Source organism: Falco punctatus, assembly GCF_963210335.1.
Source record: "Falco punctatus genome assembly, chromosome: 4".
Taxonomy (NCBI): Eukaryota; Metazoa; Chordata; class Aves; order Falconiformes; family Falconidae; genus Falco; species Falco punctatus.
In genome coordinates, this window is record NC_137583.1 from 92,344,786 (window position 1) to 92,363,448 (window position 18,663).

Sequence of the window (18,663 nt, forward strand, 5' to 3'; positions counted from 1 at the left end):
ATTCTTTAAACACAACCACGTGAAGCTACGGATCCACCCTTCAATAACTGCCTTGTTCCATTGCTGAAGCTGGCACCACTCCTTCTGCCCTTCTACGGTTTTGCATGCCCTTGTTTTTAGTTTGCAGCTGAGTTCAGGGGCCAGCTGGTGCGAGGGGGACCACTCATGGTCATGGGCACTGTGGAGGGGGTCTCTCTGGCGGCTGGGGTTACTATGTCTATGGCAAAGCACTGATGGCTGGGGAAGCCGCCATTATGTTTGAGGCTCTTGTGTGTTGCCTGTTTATAGAAGAAAAGGAGACATTTGAAAATCCGAAATCAGAAACAAACTTGATTTGCCATCCATCCCGCACTGAGGCATTCCCTGCCGTTATGGCGTCGTTGGCCTGACCTAAATCCTTCAGTGTGTGAGTTAAATGTCCTATGGCAGTTTCCCTCTTTCATTTTAAAGCCAATTGAGCTGGTTTTGTTTTGAAGGAGGCACTTAAAGAAACAGTGAGCCAAATGTAATGCAATTTTATAGGGAAGTACGACATTTTATATCCATCAGATTGTCGGTGGGGTCCACTTGCAGTGGTTGATTAAGGGCCTTGGTGGGGTCCACTTGCAGTGGTTGATTAAGGGCCTTACACAAAGCGCCGTCAAGGCTTGCTCTCACAACAAATATATTCTTAAGAAATCCTCTGCCTTGTACCCCGGGTGATGGGTGGGCTTATTTGGCTTTTAAGAGGCCATGTCCTCACCTGGGTGGTGAGTAAGACCTAGCCAGGGCCACAGCCTCTGGTGCCCACGGGGATGGTGGGCGCTGTGGTCTTGTGGTGGCTGGGGGCCTGGAGGCCATGGCAGCTATGGCTCTGTGGCAGGCTGGGCACAGCTCTTGTTTGCCCTCCATAAAAATAAATAAATAAATGTGCCGTGAAGTGGGATTTCAGAAGGCAGTCTCTAAAGCCTTGAGCTCGGCATTACAAAAGCCTCCTGCCAAGCACAGCAGGTGAGGCAGAATGGTGCTTCCAGACCTCTGGGGCCACAATGGCTAGTGTTTGTTTAGAGTTACAGTAGGTCTAGTGCAGTGCAAAACCGGGAAAAGGCAAAGTCTGTTCGCAGTTCAGTACATTGTGTAAAGGGAAAACCTTGGCTGGGAGTGAAAGCCTCTGAATGGGATGGATGTGGAACTTGCGTTTTGTCCTGTACAAAGATGGGAACCCAGCCATAGTGATGGCAGGGCCTTTAGGCCGTGCACGGCATTATTTGTCAGGAAATGCCAGAAGGAGAAACCTCATCTCCTCAGCCCTCTGAATAAAAAAATGTTCATATCAATAAACAGATATTTTTTTCCCCAGGCGAGAAGCGCCTATTTCTATGTATGTAGAAAGCTAGTGATTCAGAGCCCTAGCACTTTCTGAATAGATAGGAGCAAATACAGTCTTCATTTCTCAGTGGAATTGTTGTCATGCATTCCCACTAGGAATGCAGGACATTTGTGTGTGTGAGACCAAGTGTGCTTCTGGCCCTCCTAGTCTGCTGGGACACACATGTTTTGACAGGACCCTGCCTCAGCCAAGGGTGTTAGGTATTTTGCCTGTAATTTGTGGATCAAGTTACTGTTCTGCAGGATCTCCAATTAAACCTCTCCCTGTGCAACTGGTGTGACTTCAGCACATTCCTTAAAATCTGAGCATCTTTATGATGCTGGGAAGAGACTATATATAATATATAAAGGGGGAATGAGTGTGTGTATGTGTGTGGATATATATATACACAGACAATATTTTGAAAAAATTATGAGAGAAGGCAGCAGTTTATAATTAAATCCTCTTAATCTTCAATAAGATAAAATGCAACTGAAAAGGAACTTGCTTGGTTCCAAAGAGGCAATTGCTTATTGATTTCATTAAAATTTTTATCATTTAGCAATGAGATAATGGTGCTTATGGAAAAAAAAATTCAAATCACAATTATCAGGCTATATGGTGAATGTTTTTGGAGCCTGAATGACTCTAATATGCAGGAAGTGGCAATATGCTGAAGCTGGGCACTCATTAGTATGGTAAATATTTGAAAATAATGCTCTAAGAAAAAACCTGCAAAGGTTCTGATCCAGCTTTTAAGTTTCAAATGCTATTGAACTGAAAACATTTGGATTAAAGCATGGTGGAAAGTTATTTTCTTAGTCCCCTGCCCTCAACTTAATGTATTTCTAAAAATATTTTTTCTTCTTTTGCAAAAAGGTAAAGTAAAAAAAGTGAAAATTCCTCAAGTTTGATAGAGGAAACAATTGCTACATAAAATACAGAAACAAAAACTGTAGTGATGCTGGTTGGGTACCCTGTGGACTGGGAGCTCTGAGCAGGTGGCCATTAAAAGCAGCAGACTTGAGCATCGCTTAAATGAGACACTTGTCTGATCACTCAGAAATGCAGCGGCCTCTCCTCACTCACTACCTCCCTCCTGGGGCTGGTGTCCTGAAGCATCTTTTTACCAGCAGTGTTTATGGGGGCTTGGGTGACTGTCATTGTAGGGGAAAAAATCACTTCATTTCTCTGAGGTAGCGATGGGCCTGAGAATTAAACCTTTTAGTGCAAGGTCAGTGGCATGTAGGCATGTGCCTCTCCTTTTGCTCCTCCCTTTCCAGCTGTGCTGATCTGGCTGCCAGAGGTGGAAGCCTGTTCTAATGCACCTTTACTGGGGTGATGCTGCTGCTGTTACCATGTAACTGTGATGCTGCTTGTTTAGTGTCTCCCTAGGCAGCACACTGGCTGTCCCCCCAGTTTCAGGTCCCTTACTTTACCCCACAGTGTGGGTGAGGGTGCCATGGTGCACAGTGGTGCCAGGCATTGTTAAAACTCAGGAGCCCTGCATGCTGGTATCTCTGCAGGCTCTGTGTGTAGTGGTGCAGATGGCTCAGGGGGAGAGTGTATGCTGTGCCAGGGATGACCATGGTTTGTTTTCTTCCATTCTCCCATTCAGAGTACAAGAAGAAGTATGGGGAGGAGCACGGCTCATGCCAGGCAGGGATTGCGGGCTTCTTCACCGAGGTGAGTAGGGGCGCACACACAGAGAACTGATGGGGATGTTGAGTGGCTCTTCTGCTACATGCCCCAGGAGTGGAGCCCCGAGCACAGCTTGGAGAGTGGGCTGGGTGCTGGAGATGGCCCCTTCCTGCCAGCAGACACCCTCCTGCCTTGTCTGGCCTCCAGGGAACCTGCATTTTTCACACCTGCTCAGTGGTTCATATGTAAGTGTATGTGCCTCTCAAGGTCTGCGGACAAGAATAAATGAATTGACTCTGGGAAGCATCCTCAAGGAATGTTTTTATTGTGTACATCCCCAAAATTTTGCATAAAGATATTTCTGTGTCTAACATTAACTTGTTAAGTGATGATATAAGACAGTCCTCCCTGAACAGTTTTGTTTATGTATGTGTAATGTGGGTATATGTATATATGTGACTATATATATGCACATATATGTACATAAGCTAAACACTACTTTTTTTTCAGTTCTGCTTCAGTTCTTTATTGCAAAAAGATGGAGAAAAAATAGCGTGGTAAAAATATATGCTCCAGAGCTGTTTTAAATATTGGGCCGTATTCTTTCCTGGACAGAAGTCTATCAGCCATGTTTTATTTATCTCAAAGATGAATTTGTTCCCTTATGTATGTAATGTTTTTTGTAACGTTTCAGGGTTGGGTTTTTGTTTTTTTTTTTTGTTTGTTTGTTTGTTTGTTTGGTTTGGTTTTTTAAGGAAAAATAAAAGCTATTTCAGCATCAGGCTCCTTATTACTGTCATGTCAAGTATATACTCACTTTTCTAATTCTGCAGAATTTATTGTCCAGGCTGATATAAGCAGAATAAAGGTGTCCTCTCTGAAATGGCAGAAGGTGATCTCTGAGTAAACTGGGATGGCAGGCAACGTTGCCACAGTGGCACTGTCTGATAACTGGATGTTCAGCCAGCAGCAGCTGTTTCCTGGCTTGTCTGCTCTCTCCAGCCTGTTTGTGTTCCCATGCTTTAAATCCTCCTTTGCTACCCTAGTTCAAAAGATATCTTTGAACTTTCATTGCTTTAGCCTGATGGCAGCTCACTGAGCAGGAAACGTAGATAAATGACTTTTTGGGTCAAACAGGCAAGCCCCTACCGTATATTCAGCGCGGCTGATGGTAGTTGTTCCTGCCGGTAAATGATCCTTTGACCTCAAGGGCATGGCCCCTCCCAAGGAAAAAAATCTGTTGCCAAGCACGTCCTGCTCTTTGGTTGGGTTTGCAGTCCTGTCCCCATAGTCTTACTAGGAAAATCCCTTGTTTAACATCTGCCCCTGACTCGAACTGGTCACCTGAAGGGATCTCAGACATAGGAACATTTTCCCACAAGGATGGAGTCCACCCATGGCTTTGCATTGGACAGAAATGTGAGGCAAAGCAGCTGTCCTTGTGTCTCCTTCAGGGATGAAGAATTTACCTTAATGCTTAATGCTTCCCAGGCTTAATTTGGTCCCTTGCTGGCGGTATTTAAAACTACATCCAGGAGTAAGGTTTTTCTGCAAGGATGCTGGATATTCTGGGGCAATGTTTTCTCAGTCTCTCTTGCATGCAAATGTACCTTGGATTTTGATTAAAAAACATTATCCATGAGCATCTGCCTTTGGATGCTGGATCAAACTTTGCCTGATTTCTAGTCTTTTTAAATCCTGCATCATGTTGGATGTCTGTAATGAACTGTAGCCAGGTTGTCTCTTGCAGAGTGTATCTGATGACAGAGAAGGCAAAATGTTCCAACCACAGCATAACACGCATGCTGATTGTTGAGTGTATGGCAGCTCTTTAGCTTCATAGGCGTAAAATCAAAGTCCTTTGTGCTGTATCCTTCATGATTAGTTGGTATAGCATGTCAGCCAGCATAGTGACATGGTCTGTAGCTGAGTGGTGGGTCTGGGTGGGCTGGGGCATTTCTGTCACTTGGTGAAGGTCTTCTGTCTTCTGGAAGATGGTTGGGAAAGGCAGCAGGTGGAGAGAGATTTTTGGGAAGACTGTGTTAGTGGGGATATGTTCGATGGTTAGTAAGGCTGAGGAAAGTCTTCTACTGAAGTGGTAGAACAGCTGATTAGAAGTGGGCCATGAAGGGGCAGACCATATATCTCTAGGGTGTGTGCAGTGACCTCTGTGTTTGGAAAGAAGGATACTTTCTACATGCACGCAGAATGGAGATTGCTACAGATGGAATTATAATTGGTGTTCTAAGTTAGTATTCTGTCTCTTCTCCATTACTGTGTAATGCATGAATTTTTGTGCAGTTTTGACTTTTTTTTCTTCCTTATTTTTCCCACCACACCCTTCTGTTTTTCCTGTTGTAGGAGTTGGTCATCATGGGAGCACCGGGATCTTATTATTGGACAGGAACTGTCAAAGTACTGAATCTCACTGACAACACATATTTCAAGCTGAATGATGATGCTGTGATAGCCAGGCGGTACACGTACCTCGGTAAGCAGTTCTCTGGTGCTCACTGTGAGAATGGATCAGTGCAACAACGTATTCAAGGCTTTGATGCTATAAAGGTGATACTGATTTTTTGGGGTCATGTATTTTTATGAAAAACATAAAAGGAAGAATGTCTGAATTAGAGAGTTACTTACTTGGAAAAAATATAAGCAAATAATATTCCATTTTTGTTTGCTTGTTTTTAAAAAAACCTTTGCTGTGATTTTTTTGATTAATATAGAAAATGCAGTTCAACTGAAAAGCAGGTTGGATGGTAGTGGGCCTCCTACATTCCTGCCTTTGCCCTGTGACAAAAAAGTTATTTGTCATTGTTTAGACTGCATGTCTGATTAGATCTGTCTTTAAAATGTGTACAACAAATAATTACAGAATGCATATTGCAGATACAAATTTATTTCACCAAAACCAGCACCATATAATTGAGTCATTGGCAACAGAAGGAGCTTGTGAAAGGATTTGCTGTAGGTTTGAGTACGTCTTCAGTTTGGTTTTACTTGCTCTAAAACCAGCTAACATCCCTAAAATACTTAATTTAAAGGCTTCCACCTAATCCCCAGTGCCTGACTGCTGAGACCTAGGAGGCATTTCAGTCAGTAGTTTGATATTGTTTGACTAAAGACTCACACTGACCTCTCATTTTCTCCTTAACCTTTAGTCTTTAAAAAAATACCACTTAGAAGATACGGCTTGGTGATAGCTAAAGAAGTGTATATATACATATTTGAGGACATAAATAGGATTTGCCACTGATAGACCTGAATTATAGTGTTTACCCTGTAGACAGGAGCCTCATAATTTACAGCAGAAGAGCAAGGCAAATACAAGACAGCCTTAGAAGGAAAGTACTCATCTTTAGTCATTATATATCATTTTAATATATCAAATAAGACTGAATCTTTGATCTCCTTCTTTCAAATACACTCTTTCTTTCTTTGATCTATCCTCGCATATTTCTTCTTGCCTAAATAAAAATCTTTTTAAGCCATTAACTTCTCTGACCTCTTTGCCTACTGTCCTCCACTCTCCCTGTCGACCGAAAAGGCATGTAATTTTCCAAGCCATCCTCGGCAGTGATTTTAGTCAAAGGAGGACACTTGGGTCTGGTCGATGTGGGACTGTTGCTCTTTGATGTGAAACTTTCTCTGTGGTGATGCGGTTTCTTTGGTCTCTGCGTGTGTGCTTGTTCCTGTTTTCCTGCTTCCCTTTCTGGACTCATGGTTACCAAACTACTCCTTGTACCTGCTTTGTGTGTTCCATGCCCAGCTCCACACACACCTTTCTTCTTCAGCTTTTCGAAGAGTACTGGAGGGCGTACTGTCACTTCCCATTGCTGTGAACTTTTGAGCAGAATATTGGTGCATCTCAAGCAGAATGGTTGTTGAACGCTGCCAATATGCAGCCCAGGAGGAGCAGTGAAACCCAATGAGCGTGATCCAGCTGACTGACCTGTTTCTCAGGCTCTTTCCTTTCATAATTACTTATTTATTTATTTATTTTTATTCTCCTCACCTACCCCACCCCATCTCCCGCTCAGGATATGCGGTGACAGCAGGTCATTTCTCTCAGCCGACTACCACGGATGTTGTTGGAGGAGCTCCCCAGGATGGAGGCATCGGAAAGGTGCGGCTTTTGTGAAACAATAATGTGGTCAGATGCAACGGGGCAAAAAAAAAAAAGTAATACTGATGCGGTTGCCACATATCTTGGGAAGCCAAGAGATTTTTGCCTACAGGGTAGTTTTGGTGTACTGAGCAGGGGAGAGGTGAGGTAGTTCGATGAAGTAATCAAATTTTCTTGACCTGTCCCTCCTGGTGCCTCACATCCCTCACCCCTCTCTTTCCTCTCTCTCCCACTCAATCCTTACAATAGTTATTTTAGCAAGATATAGGCAACATTTCTCTCACACTGCTTTTGTTTAGCATTTGTAACATATAATTATCACTTCAACCTTGCCTGGAAATGAAAAAATCTTGGAAAAGAGAGTTTGGCATCTGCTTGTTTTCTTCATACATTTGACTATTTCAGTATTTACTTCAGGGTAGCATCTCTAATAGCATGAAAAGCCATTTACTAGGTGATTGATGTCCCTCTTAAAACTTCATAATACTTTGATGTTTAGTGGATTAGAATCTGTGTTGCTGCCAGCTGTACTTAGAAATCTTGGTGATAGGCTCTTGAGAAGGAGAAAAAGAAAAAAAAAGTTTTCCTGTAGGTATACATATATTTGATGTCCCAAGATGTAAGAAAGTGAGTGGCTAGTTGGAAATGGCTGGTGAGTTAGGTGTGCCTGGTGTTCCTGTACCAAGTACCCGGCTGCTATCTGGGGAACCCTATTGAGGGTGAGCACTGTGACCCTTATACACTTCTGAACCAAAGGTGGAGAAGTGGGAACTGGAAGAAGGAGGGAAGGCTTGTAATGGATCTGCTTTTGTCCCTCTTTTTTTCAAAATCCAGTCCTCTGGAGACCTGCTGCCACTGTGTGCTTGAGCAGAGTTGTCCTGCAGCTGCCTTCCATCTTCCATGCTCCATAGGGACATGAGTTGTAGCTGAGTCATATCAAGAAGGAGTGAGAGGTCTCCACTACCAGGAACGCTATCCCTTGGCTTAGGAAGATTATTTTTGGTGGTAACCATGTCGCAGGGGATAGCAGTGCAAGTGGGAAAAACAGAATAAAAGTAGAGGATGAACTTGGCACATACACCTGATCTGGCATGACTAGGACACATGGAGTAGCAATGCAGTTGCTACTGAGATGATATGTGCGTGGAAAAGATGTAGTCTCCTTTACCCAGGTGCTCTGTTAGGGCTGCTCTTATGCACCTTCCTTCCAGCCTGTTTTCTGTGTGGAACACATTTAATTTCTGTAAAAGGAGAGGGGAAAACCAGCTGCTAACATGAGTTCCATGAGAAAGCAGCTGGCCCTGCAGTTTAAAGACTGGTGCTCTAGTTACAAAAGCTCGTATTACTCTCCCTTGGCATGGGTTGTGGGTAGCAGAAACCCATGGCAAAGAGGCAGTAAGAGGTGTTGAGTACAGGACATTATGCTGAGCAGTCCTGTTGTGCTTTCCACACTCTCTAATAAGCTGATACTTTCCACTTCCCTGATAGAGAGTGATCAGCATTGTCACACCCTTTTACTGAAGGTAAAGCCAAGATGCTTAATGAGACTGAGTAATTTCTCCAAAGTCACCAAAAGTGTCATTAGTTAAGACTGATTTTGGAGTTGTGACACCTGGTTCTCGCTGCTAAACATGTCACTGCAAAACCTAGGCAGCCCTTTATACCTGGGGCAAGTGTCCACAGTGAATCTGTGCTGTGTTTTCAGCTGAAAACAGCTTTGAACTCTTGTCTTACCACCTTAGTAATAGCTCGCCCCATATTCAACGATATCAAGTGCTTGGCTCTGCCACCTGGCCTTGGAAGTAAAGGATCCTCTGTCCTGTAAACTGTGTGAGCGCTTGCTAGGAGGGAGCCTGTCAGATGCTGGAAGATTGTAAAGGCTGACTGAGCCAGCCTTTCTGTTGAAGGGAGTCGCTTTCTACAAGCCATGAATTTTAGATCTCAAATTGTGGTACAAGATCTGTTACTGAACTCATGTCAATACTTTTATCCCCAAGAGTTCCAGGTTAAACAGTTTCTGCTGTGCAAATGAGCAACGAGTGGACTGTTTGAATAGTTTTCTGATTTACAGATTGTTTCAGACAGAAACAGTGCAAGTGCCTTGGGTGGTCCAACTGGGATTTCTGCTCTGACCTTTGCTAAAGCATCGTGAAATTTGTAGTGCAGTACGTGCAGGCACGTGTCCTTGAGAAGGGAAGGCTGGATAAGGGAAGGGGAGCAGGGTTATGCCTTTTCAGCTTTTTGCCCTGCTCATTTCCAGGCAGTCTCCAGATGTCACTTGTTTGAGGATTGGAAAGTTGCTTTACTAGTTGCTTTTAAATACCCACATGTGCACATACACACATGCGCACTAAAAAAGTAGATGACAAGTTACTGTTCAAGCATTTCTTATGATAAGAGGCCTGTGATTCATCAGGGGAATGCGTAACTCTGTTTTGTCTTTTAAAAGACGGCTGAGCAGTAAAGTGGTCATGAAATTGGATCTTGACACACCATGATCATGATATGGATATTATTTGGAAAGCACCAATGCCATACCATTATGCGCTTTGTAATTAGTATTTGTTAACTTTTTTCTTTTTTCACATTTTAGGTTTATATTTTCAGAACAGACAGACGATCAGGCTCTCTAATAAAGATTTTTCAGGCTTCAGGAAAAAAGGTGAGCTTTTATATATGTGTGTTTTCTTTTAAGTAGAGAAGGTAGAAATAATGGCAGGGTCATCTCAGAGCATCATTTACATTCCACTGCTTCATGAGTTGTCAAGCAAATTCTGTTTCTTCTTATCCTCCCAGAAGAGCTAAACCTGTTGTGCAGACCAGCTGTACACCCTTTCTCCTGTAGCAGTCATGACTGCAATGTCTGCTCTATGCCCATGTGACTGAAATTAAAGCTCTTGTTGAAAATTGTTCTAGTCGTTTTCTTTAGCTTTACGCAACTGTAGCAGTGTGTTCTGAGATGTGGGACTTGGGGTGCCAGGTGAGCCTAGGTGCAGAGATTTCCTCTTAGTAGATGTTACTGGGAGATGTGGGTAGCCTGGAGCTTAGTTTAATACACAAAGCCCCAGTCTGTTTTTCTGTGTCCTGCTGTGACAGCGGGATATATTAGTTATGCTGTTTTCTGAAGGAACAGCTTCATTGCCTCAAGAGATGATGATTTCCCCTTTCCCACCATGAATCAGTTCTGCATTTTGCTGTTAGGACTGTTGTCTCAGAGATGAACTACTTTCCTCCCCCCACCCCCTCAATGAAATTTAGTGAATGCTAGTGAGATCCAGCTTCCCCCTGTGTGGTGCTGTGTTTGAATGGTGAACAGCTTGTATTCCTCGCTGTGGGCTTGCTGGAGGTGTGTTACAGGGGCAATGAAGTGGACAGTATGTCTAACTATAGGTTAATAGCAAAACAGCGTCTTTGGGAATAATACAGTGAAGAAATGATACCCCTTACCGGTGGTTGCCTGTCTTCTGGAAGGAGGGGAAATACAGAAGAAAAAGGTTACTGGGGGCTTCTGGCTCTAAGAAAACCTGTCACCCTCAGAAGGATCTGAAGTGTTTGGCTGTATTATCAAGTTCAGAGTGTTATCATATTTTGTTATTTTTCCCCAACAAAACACAGTTGCAATCTTTAAAAATGTGCCTGAAGCAGGGAAAAACTGCAAGGATGTATACCTACAAGGATGCTGTGACTTGTATTTTAGGGTCTCTCTAAAATTTGTCTTTCTCTGCTCTAGCAGAATTGCAGACAGCTTGAAAGGAAAATACCTCCCAGTTCATCCAGGGCATCTCCTGTGTTTGATTGCTTCCTGTTCATTTCTTTCCCTGTTGAGTTTTAAGTGTCCCTAAGGATGTGCTCCTAGAGAACTATTCCTCAACCTAATAAACAGAGCTATCAGGAAGTTTCCCGGTCTCAGCCAAAAACTTTCCTTTTTCAATTTAATTGTGTTAGTCTTATATGTAACTTAACTAATCAAGTATTTACATCCTTCAAGTAGTTCTAGGCTGTCATTTCCTCCTTCTGCGTTAGCATCTCTCCTAAAAATTCTCTAAAATCCTAATGAGAATTTTATTCTAAAGTGAAGGCTGTCCTAAATCATGCTTTCTTTTGGGATTGAAATACAACCAGACATGCTCAGCAATAAGCTCTGCCTGGAAATGATCTCTCACAAAATGCTGTGTCTTTCCCAGTGGTGTGAAAGTTCATTGCTCTGACATTCTTGTTAGACAGATGTTAAAAGCAGGCCAGTTTCTTCCTTCCCTTTTTTTATTGCTGGAGGGTGAACTAGGAAATCAAATGCAGACAAGAGAACAGAAAATGCAGTGCCTTGGTACAAATGTTAAGTGCACAAACTTCAGGTTCTCACAGCACCGTGAACTCACCCATGCTTCAGACATACCATGTTGCAGTTAAGTAAATAATAACCTTTCCCTGAAAACTGCCTGAATACATAGTGAAATGCTTCTCATAACTTTCGCTCCTTACCCATGAGAAATTTGTTTTAAAGCCTTAGTGGATTAAAAAAAAACAAAACAAAAAAAACAACAAATAAAAAATCCACAAGGGAACTGAAGCTACAAAATAACTGGAATCAAATGATGTTTGAGGTCTGACCTTAAACCCACACAAACACAAAAATCTGAATTACAAACTGAAACTCTATCCTTAAGTCACCCCAGTATATATATTTAGCAGCTTTTAAATCTTATGGACTGAACAGAACAGAGTTGCTGCTGCCCATCTCCTAGCATGCCCAGTAGCTCTGGCTCGTGCATCTAAACTTACCAGGCCTGGAAGGCAGTGGGTCAGAGATCCACAATGAGGAATGTAAAAGCATGCAAGAAATGTGATTCATTCTTTTTAACCTAAATAATTATTTCTGTAACCTCAATTTTTCCTGCTATGTAAACAGCTTTCAGTTTCAAATAAGAAGCGGTATCTTTCCAATTTTCCTGTGGAAGCTGATTTTAATTTTGAGACTAAGGTTTGTACTTACTCTCAAAGAGTATGCCTTGTAGTACCTTAGCAGAAGTGAATGAAATAAGGGTGCAATAACACTCTTGCTTTTGGTTTCCTCTTTGTGTTTGAATGTGTTTTCAAATTTGTAATGTGAGTGCTGGCTGGGAAATTGTTAGCATTTACTGTTAACCCATATAAAAAATTATGTAATGAAATTTATTTCTTAAATTTAAGCAATTAACTTTTATCAAGTAATAATAACTGGAGATTGAAAGTGGCTTAAGTTTTTTTGTGTGTCAACTGGAAAGCTTTTATTGGAAGTCTTTTTGTGTCAACTTACCTGCCTGTACATGAGAGGAAAGGCTATGATCAAACCCCATAACTGGTACCGCTATCTGAAGGTGACGGATACAGACACAAATAGAGCAGGGGAAGATAGTCCACAATCGAGGTAATTTTAGATGCCTGTTTTCATGGGTACCCTACCCCTCGCCTATTTTTCTTTTTTCTTTTCTTTATTTGTTTAAAGTATTCCCAGAAGATCTGTGGTACCCAACTTCAAGTCTCTTTAGGAAGTTTGGCACTGGGCATGAATAATCACTAGCCAGGTCTTAGTTTGGGAAACTTATTTCACATATTCCTGGTTTTAAGCTTTTGTCAAGTGAAAGCTAGTCTAAGCAATCTCTTAAGCATGGCCCAGGATATAAGTTTTATTCTGTTGGTAAAACAACCAAGCTGATGCAGTGTTACAGTGAAGTGTTTAGTTCCTGCCAGATTATCCCCTAAGCTTTCTCTGTAGGACTGCTTGTGAATGATAAAGCAGCAAGTCATCGATTTAAAAAAAAAAAAAAAAAAAAAAAAAAAAAAAAAAAAAAAAAGCCTAAATTATTTCCTCCTGTGTGTGGGCAGATACTGAATGCTTTGTTGTGACTCGGCTTGGTTACAGATGGGCTCTTACTTTGGCTCCTCCTTATGTGCAGTTGATCTGAACTCTGACGGGTTGTCAGACCTGCTGGTCGGAGCACCTATGTTTTCTGAGATCAGAGATGAGGGTCAAGTCACAGTCTATATCAACAGAGGAAACGTGAGTATGTACAGGAGATGACTTGGTAAGGGATGAGGGTGTGGGTCTGGGCAGGGTAACGCTAATGTCTTTCCAGCACTGCCTGGTGAAACTTGATGTCTCAAATAGTTGGGCTCTGGAGGTCTCTGGCAGAGGATGAAGTCACGGAAAACTCATCTGGTATCGTGGTTTCCCATACGCCAGCCCACATTTATCACAGAGCTGTGAATCTTTCGAGGAGGTCTGGGCAAGTTTCTGGTTTTGTGTTGAAACTTGGTGGTATTTGTGGCTTTACATGAATTTGATGCCAAACCCAAGTAAGACTCAGCAGCTTTGACTGAGTTTCCTTTGTGTTTTGGGTGGTCATTAGGACCTACAGATTAGAACACAAATGTCTGGGGATTTAGGAGACCTTGTGGAGAAAAATCAGAGATTGAATTCGTGTTATATTTACATTATCCCCCACAGATCGACTTCAGGGGAAGTTCCTATCAGCTGGAACTGTTGAATTTCACATGACCCAACAACAGTCTTGGAGAAGTCTGAACTTACTTGCATGGGCAAAACAAGATCATTCTCATGTTGTATTTACAGGAAAACGATGGGGTCTTACATCTTATTAAATATTTAATAATTGTTCATGTCCCAAACCTGCTGTCTCAAAGAAGTTGTTATGGACTAAAATGAAACTTGTTGGTTTCATCAGTATCTTGTGAACTTTGATGTATGGAGTTTGTTTATGCTGGACTTTAACATTCACCACAAGTCCGACAGGCAGCATTTGGGAGACTTCAGAATTGCTTTTCGTGTAATTTTATTTTCTGTCATCACTCCTCCTTTAAAGGAGCTTTACTGTTTCAGTTTGATCCGCAGGCTCTCCCAGTGCTTATACTGAAGTGTTGCTGCTGGGCCCTCAGGCCAAGCAAATAGCCCACATTTCCTTCTCACAGTGAGAGTGTGTATAAGTTATTTATCTTTTTTAATAAAATAGCCAAGAAGCTATCAGGAGTTTCTTATGCTCCTGCAGCAAGAATTACTTACAGCAGCAATGGCTTGCAGGACTGTGGGTTTTATTTTGGGACTTGGACATTTCAAACTGTTTCATACTGCAAGCACCATTGCTTAAGAAGTCATTGCAGCCGATCAGAGCAAACTGCATTGTAATACAAGCATGCATAGTCATACTAGATTTAATACACTGATATTTCGCCCTTCCCTGTGAGGACTGCAAAGAAGGGAGTTGCACATACAGGCCTGCCTGTCTCCTCTCTGTTGTGTTTCAATTTCATTATGTGGGATTTTCTTAAAGTCAGCAACTCCCTGCAGCCAAGAAAAAGATTTTATTACATGTTCCAGAGGGCAGTTTACTCTCATTCACAAAGGAAGCAAAACCAAACCAAAACAACCCTTGAGGTGGGTACAGAGTTGGATTGCGTAACTAAATGTTGTTTTCTTGTGGAAATGTTCCTTTCCCCTTGAGGGAAGACTGCAAGAAACTAAAGCTTATGTATTTGACCAGAAACTGGGTGGTCAAGAAATACCAGATCCATATAAGGCTTCTCATGGCATAGGAGTACAAAGCTACTTTATTCTGAACTTTCCTCTGACTGCTTATTTCATTGAATCTCTTTTCTTATTCTTAATTTCAGAAGGCTTTGGGGGGACTTTGCTTTAATCCCTCTGTCCAATCTTAAAGAGTTTTCAAATCCAATTGCCCAAATGTTCTTTGCTTAGGGGAGAATTCTCCTCAACTCATTGGAGTTTAGCTGAATAAGCCTGGACTGAGGATTTCACTCCTCAGATGTAATCTGCCAGCAGAACAAACTCTGGGCTGTTACGTTTTAGGCATCTGGAAACCTTCATGAGCTCACCAAGCCCTATGACTGCTTTTAGTTACATCATTGGGTTATCATTTAGTTAAATTAGCATTTTAGTTGTATCACTCGTGTGCTTCTTCACCCCCCTGCCCCACCTCCCTTAAAAAAAAAAGACGGAAGGTTAAACATCCAAATAAATACTATTTCTAGCACCCAGGTGATCCATGTGTAGTGAGGGTGAGAGCTAGGCTGCAGCTCTGCCCCAGCTGCTTCCCACAGTGCATGGGCACCTCCCGTGGGAAAGCTCACCTCATCCAGGGCTTGCACCGTTTCTCTGACACTGTTTTTATTTCCTGCTTGCTAGGGAGTGCTGGAAGAGCAGCTTGTCCTGGACGGTGACAGCGCCTACAACGCACACTTTGGGGAGAGCATGGCTGCCCTTGGTGACATTGATGATGATGGCTTCCCAGGTTGGTGTGCTTTCTTCCTGGGATGTTTCTTTGGAAATGCCAGCAGGACTGGCAGCACTGCCAGTCTGCTTGCATGGCTGGGTGCTATGTGGCATCTATTGCTCCTCCAAACCCTGGACTTGCACAAAGGTTATATGTGCTTGTGTAGGATTTGTCTGCAAAAGTCTTTTGTAACTGATTGTCCTTGAGGTGGGTTTAGTTCATGTCCTTGCAACGTGCACCCCAATCTCATTAACACTGCATTGCTTTCCTTGCCTGTTGCATTTTCTTCTTCCCTGTATGGTTTATAAAAGGCTTTAGATACCCACAACCTAAACAAAACTTATGTCTGACTTCTTTCTTCTTTCCCATTTTCTTATGTCTTCAAGTCTTTCCAGTTTTGTTGACCTAATCACGTTTCTTAGCATGATGTGTAATTTAGAAGCAGCTTCTCAGTCTTGATAGCATGTACTCTATTAATAATTTCTCTCTTTGCTTTATTCTATCTCTGCTCCTTTTGAAGGCTATTTGGTGTGAGGCCCGATGCTGTGATAGCAATAGGTGAGAGCAAAGTGTTGATGCTGGCACCTTTCTGCCCTGATTTCTGGCAGTGCGGATTAAGGACTTCCAAACAAAGGATGACTTACTCTGTGTGCCTGAATTGATTTTTTTTCCAGCCCACTCAGGGCATGGTAGCCCATTAAGCCTAATCCAAACTTGTTGCAGATTGCCCTCACAGATGGTAGGCATGCTCTTGCTCTGCACCTGGACATGCATTTGTGTGTTCTTGCTGCTTCTTGTGGGTTGACTGTGATGGAGAGAGAGCAGAGTGTGTTGAATCAGTCTGTGGCTATGAAGCCGTTGGGAAGAGTTTAATGTTAGCAGTTGTGTAGTCACTAGATCCGACGAAGAGAGGAGAATGGGAGGTGGGAGCACTCTTTCTGCAGGAGTTTGCAGTTAAATGGGATCAAATGTAATTTGAAAGTGCACCCTCAGCAGCCTTTTTTTCTTCCTGCCCATCCATTTGATATACCCAGCCTCATTCTGGAGCCTTGGATTTTCAAGCAAACTTAATATAATACTACAATAAATGTTTTGCCAATGCTGTCTTGGTTCACAAAGCTGGTGTTGCCCTGGATTGCAGATTTTGATATGAAAGGATTCTAAAATAACTTTTTGATCATGGTTGCTAGTTAATAAACACATTTTCGTAACAAGCACATTTCTAATTAGGCATAGCAGAGCCACATGCATGTACAAATTCGTATACATTTGTGGGTTTTTTTAAGTTTATCTTAACATGAGTTCTTCCTTAAATCAAACAGTTCCTCCTAGCCAGGTTCACATGAGCTGCTGATCATCTTTGTCATGGGGAGTTATTTTCCTATGGATAGCTGGCTTCTAGAATTGGGAGAAATTTGGATTAATGGAATGAATTATGAAATGTTTATAATCTGTACTGTTCTACAGATGTTGCCATTGGAGCACCTAAGGAGGATAACTACATAGGAGCAGTGTACATCTACCATGGGGATGCCAATGGTATCGTACCTCAGTACTCTATGGTATGTGACGTTGTTGTTTATGATACGTATCTGAAGTCACTTTCCCAGGGCCTGCAGAAATAAACCATACTTAGGGGTCCCTTTATGGGTAGCTTTGTCATAGCTCTACATTCTTTTCTCAGTCCTGTGTGAAGGTGGCTTCTCCCCATGTTTTTCAATATCTATGCTTGTAGGGTAAAGTTGTGTTAGTCAGAAGATATTTTTTGCTATCTTTTGTTATAGCTATCAGCTGTAGCCTCCTTCTTGAAGCAAATAAAGTCTTAGGGTTTGACTGTCAGTTTCTAGAAATAATACTGCTGCAGAGAAGAAGTTAAAACATGGAGACGTTGAGCATACAAATTATGGAGAGCCCAGTGGGGAGTTAGGAGGCTGCATTTTCTTCCTGCAGAAGCAGGCTTAGTGAGAAGGAAGAGGTAGTCAGTTTTCTTTTGTGCCCTGCAGAAGCCTCTTTACCCATCTTGTTGGCCTCCTCCTTGCAATGTGACAATGTATCACAAGGCCGTTCTTGGGTGCCATTCCCCTAACCGTTACTGTGAAGTGAAATCTCAGCTGGGATATGCTATAGCATCTTGTGCAGAGATGACACAGTGCAATTTAGCTGCTGTAGCCAGGCGGTAGAGAAGATAAATTTTGTGCTCATGCTGCCCAACATGTGTCCCCTGGTTTCTGTCTAGCATGTTTCTTTTTTTCAGGGAGCCTGAATATTCCCTCCTTCCATGTGTTTGAAGTTCTGGTTGTTTTGTTTTGTTTCTGGGTGGGATCCTTCATGGTAAATCATTTTAAGCAGAATTAAAGAGTTTAGTGGTTATATTGGAGACTCTTCTAACAGTCCATAGAAGTTTAGTCCTTCTTCCTTTGACCGTGTATATGCCATGTGCTGCTTTTTAGAAAAAAAAAAAAAAAGATGTTGAATGACTTTCTGGATATTTCTGAAATGCATTACTGTGTGGCATGTGGAGGTTTCTGCCCATTTCTTGCTGTTCTTCTCTGACTGTTGGAAAACCTGGAGATTTCCAATTCTTGCTGAAAAGGGTCAGATTTTTATCTTTTTTTTCATCATTCATGGGAAAATTTTACAATTTTGAATGAGGCTAGATCAGCAGGTGGGAAGTGAAACGTCCTGCTTGCAATCTCTCCCTCCCCACTGGACCAAGGCCAGCAGACATAGTGTTTGCCTCTCTGCTTGGTCAGTGGGACAAAGCCCAGCTTGAGAAGGTGGCAGAGTACTGTGGTCATTGACTCTTGATACCATTCCTTTTATTGTCCCCTGGCCTGAGGCAGCTGAGGGGGCACCACTTACGGGCAGTGTCTCGGTGCCATTTCCCAGTGTGTGCTGCAGGGCACCAGGCACACCACCAGTTCATCTCCCACATGCAATCAAAAAAGCTGTGTAACAATCCAGCTCTTTACCTGCCTGCCCTGGAGTTGAACCCAGAGGTGAAAGACGTTTTGTACCTTATTACTATACTCCTGAGCCATCTTAATGCCTTGGATTTCCTTTTTTAAATAAGCTGAGAGGTGAAGGGGGACTGCAGGGTATATGTTTTCACCCTTTTCACTTTGTGTCCCCTCCTTCATCATTTAAATTGCTGATCAATGTTGTTCCCTCACGTCCCTTCAGCAGCTTTAGTGGTGGCTTTGAGCAGGAGCAGCTTAATTGGCCTTGTGGCCTGCTGTTTTCATTCATGGCACTTAAAA

General features: G+C 42.5%; 1 protein-coding gene across 1 annotated transcript in view; it reads left to right on the forward strand.

Annotated features, from left to right (window-relative positions):
* Positions 1-18,663, forward strand: part of ITGA9 (integrin subunit alpha 9) — a 231,036-nt gene that overhangs the window by 22,097 nt on the left and 190,276 nt on the right. Inside the window, exons 5-11 of the mRNA XM_080383261.1 lie at positions 2,967-3,034; positions 5,351-5,480; positions 7,033-7,118; positions 9,712-9,780; positions 13,018-13,155; positions 15,316-15,421; positions 16,871-16,965. Coding sequence (XP_080239387.1) covers positions 2,967-3,034; positions 5,351-5,480; positions 7,033-7,118; positions 9,712-9,780; positions 13,018-13,155; positions 15,316-15,421; positions 16,871-16,965 — 692 coding nt within the window. The remainder of the gene's footprint in view (positions 1-2,966; positions 3,035-5,350; positions 5,481-7,032; positions 7,119-9,711; positions 9,781-13,017; positions 13,156-15,315; positions 15,422-16,870; positions 16,966-18,663) is intronic.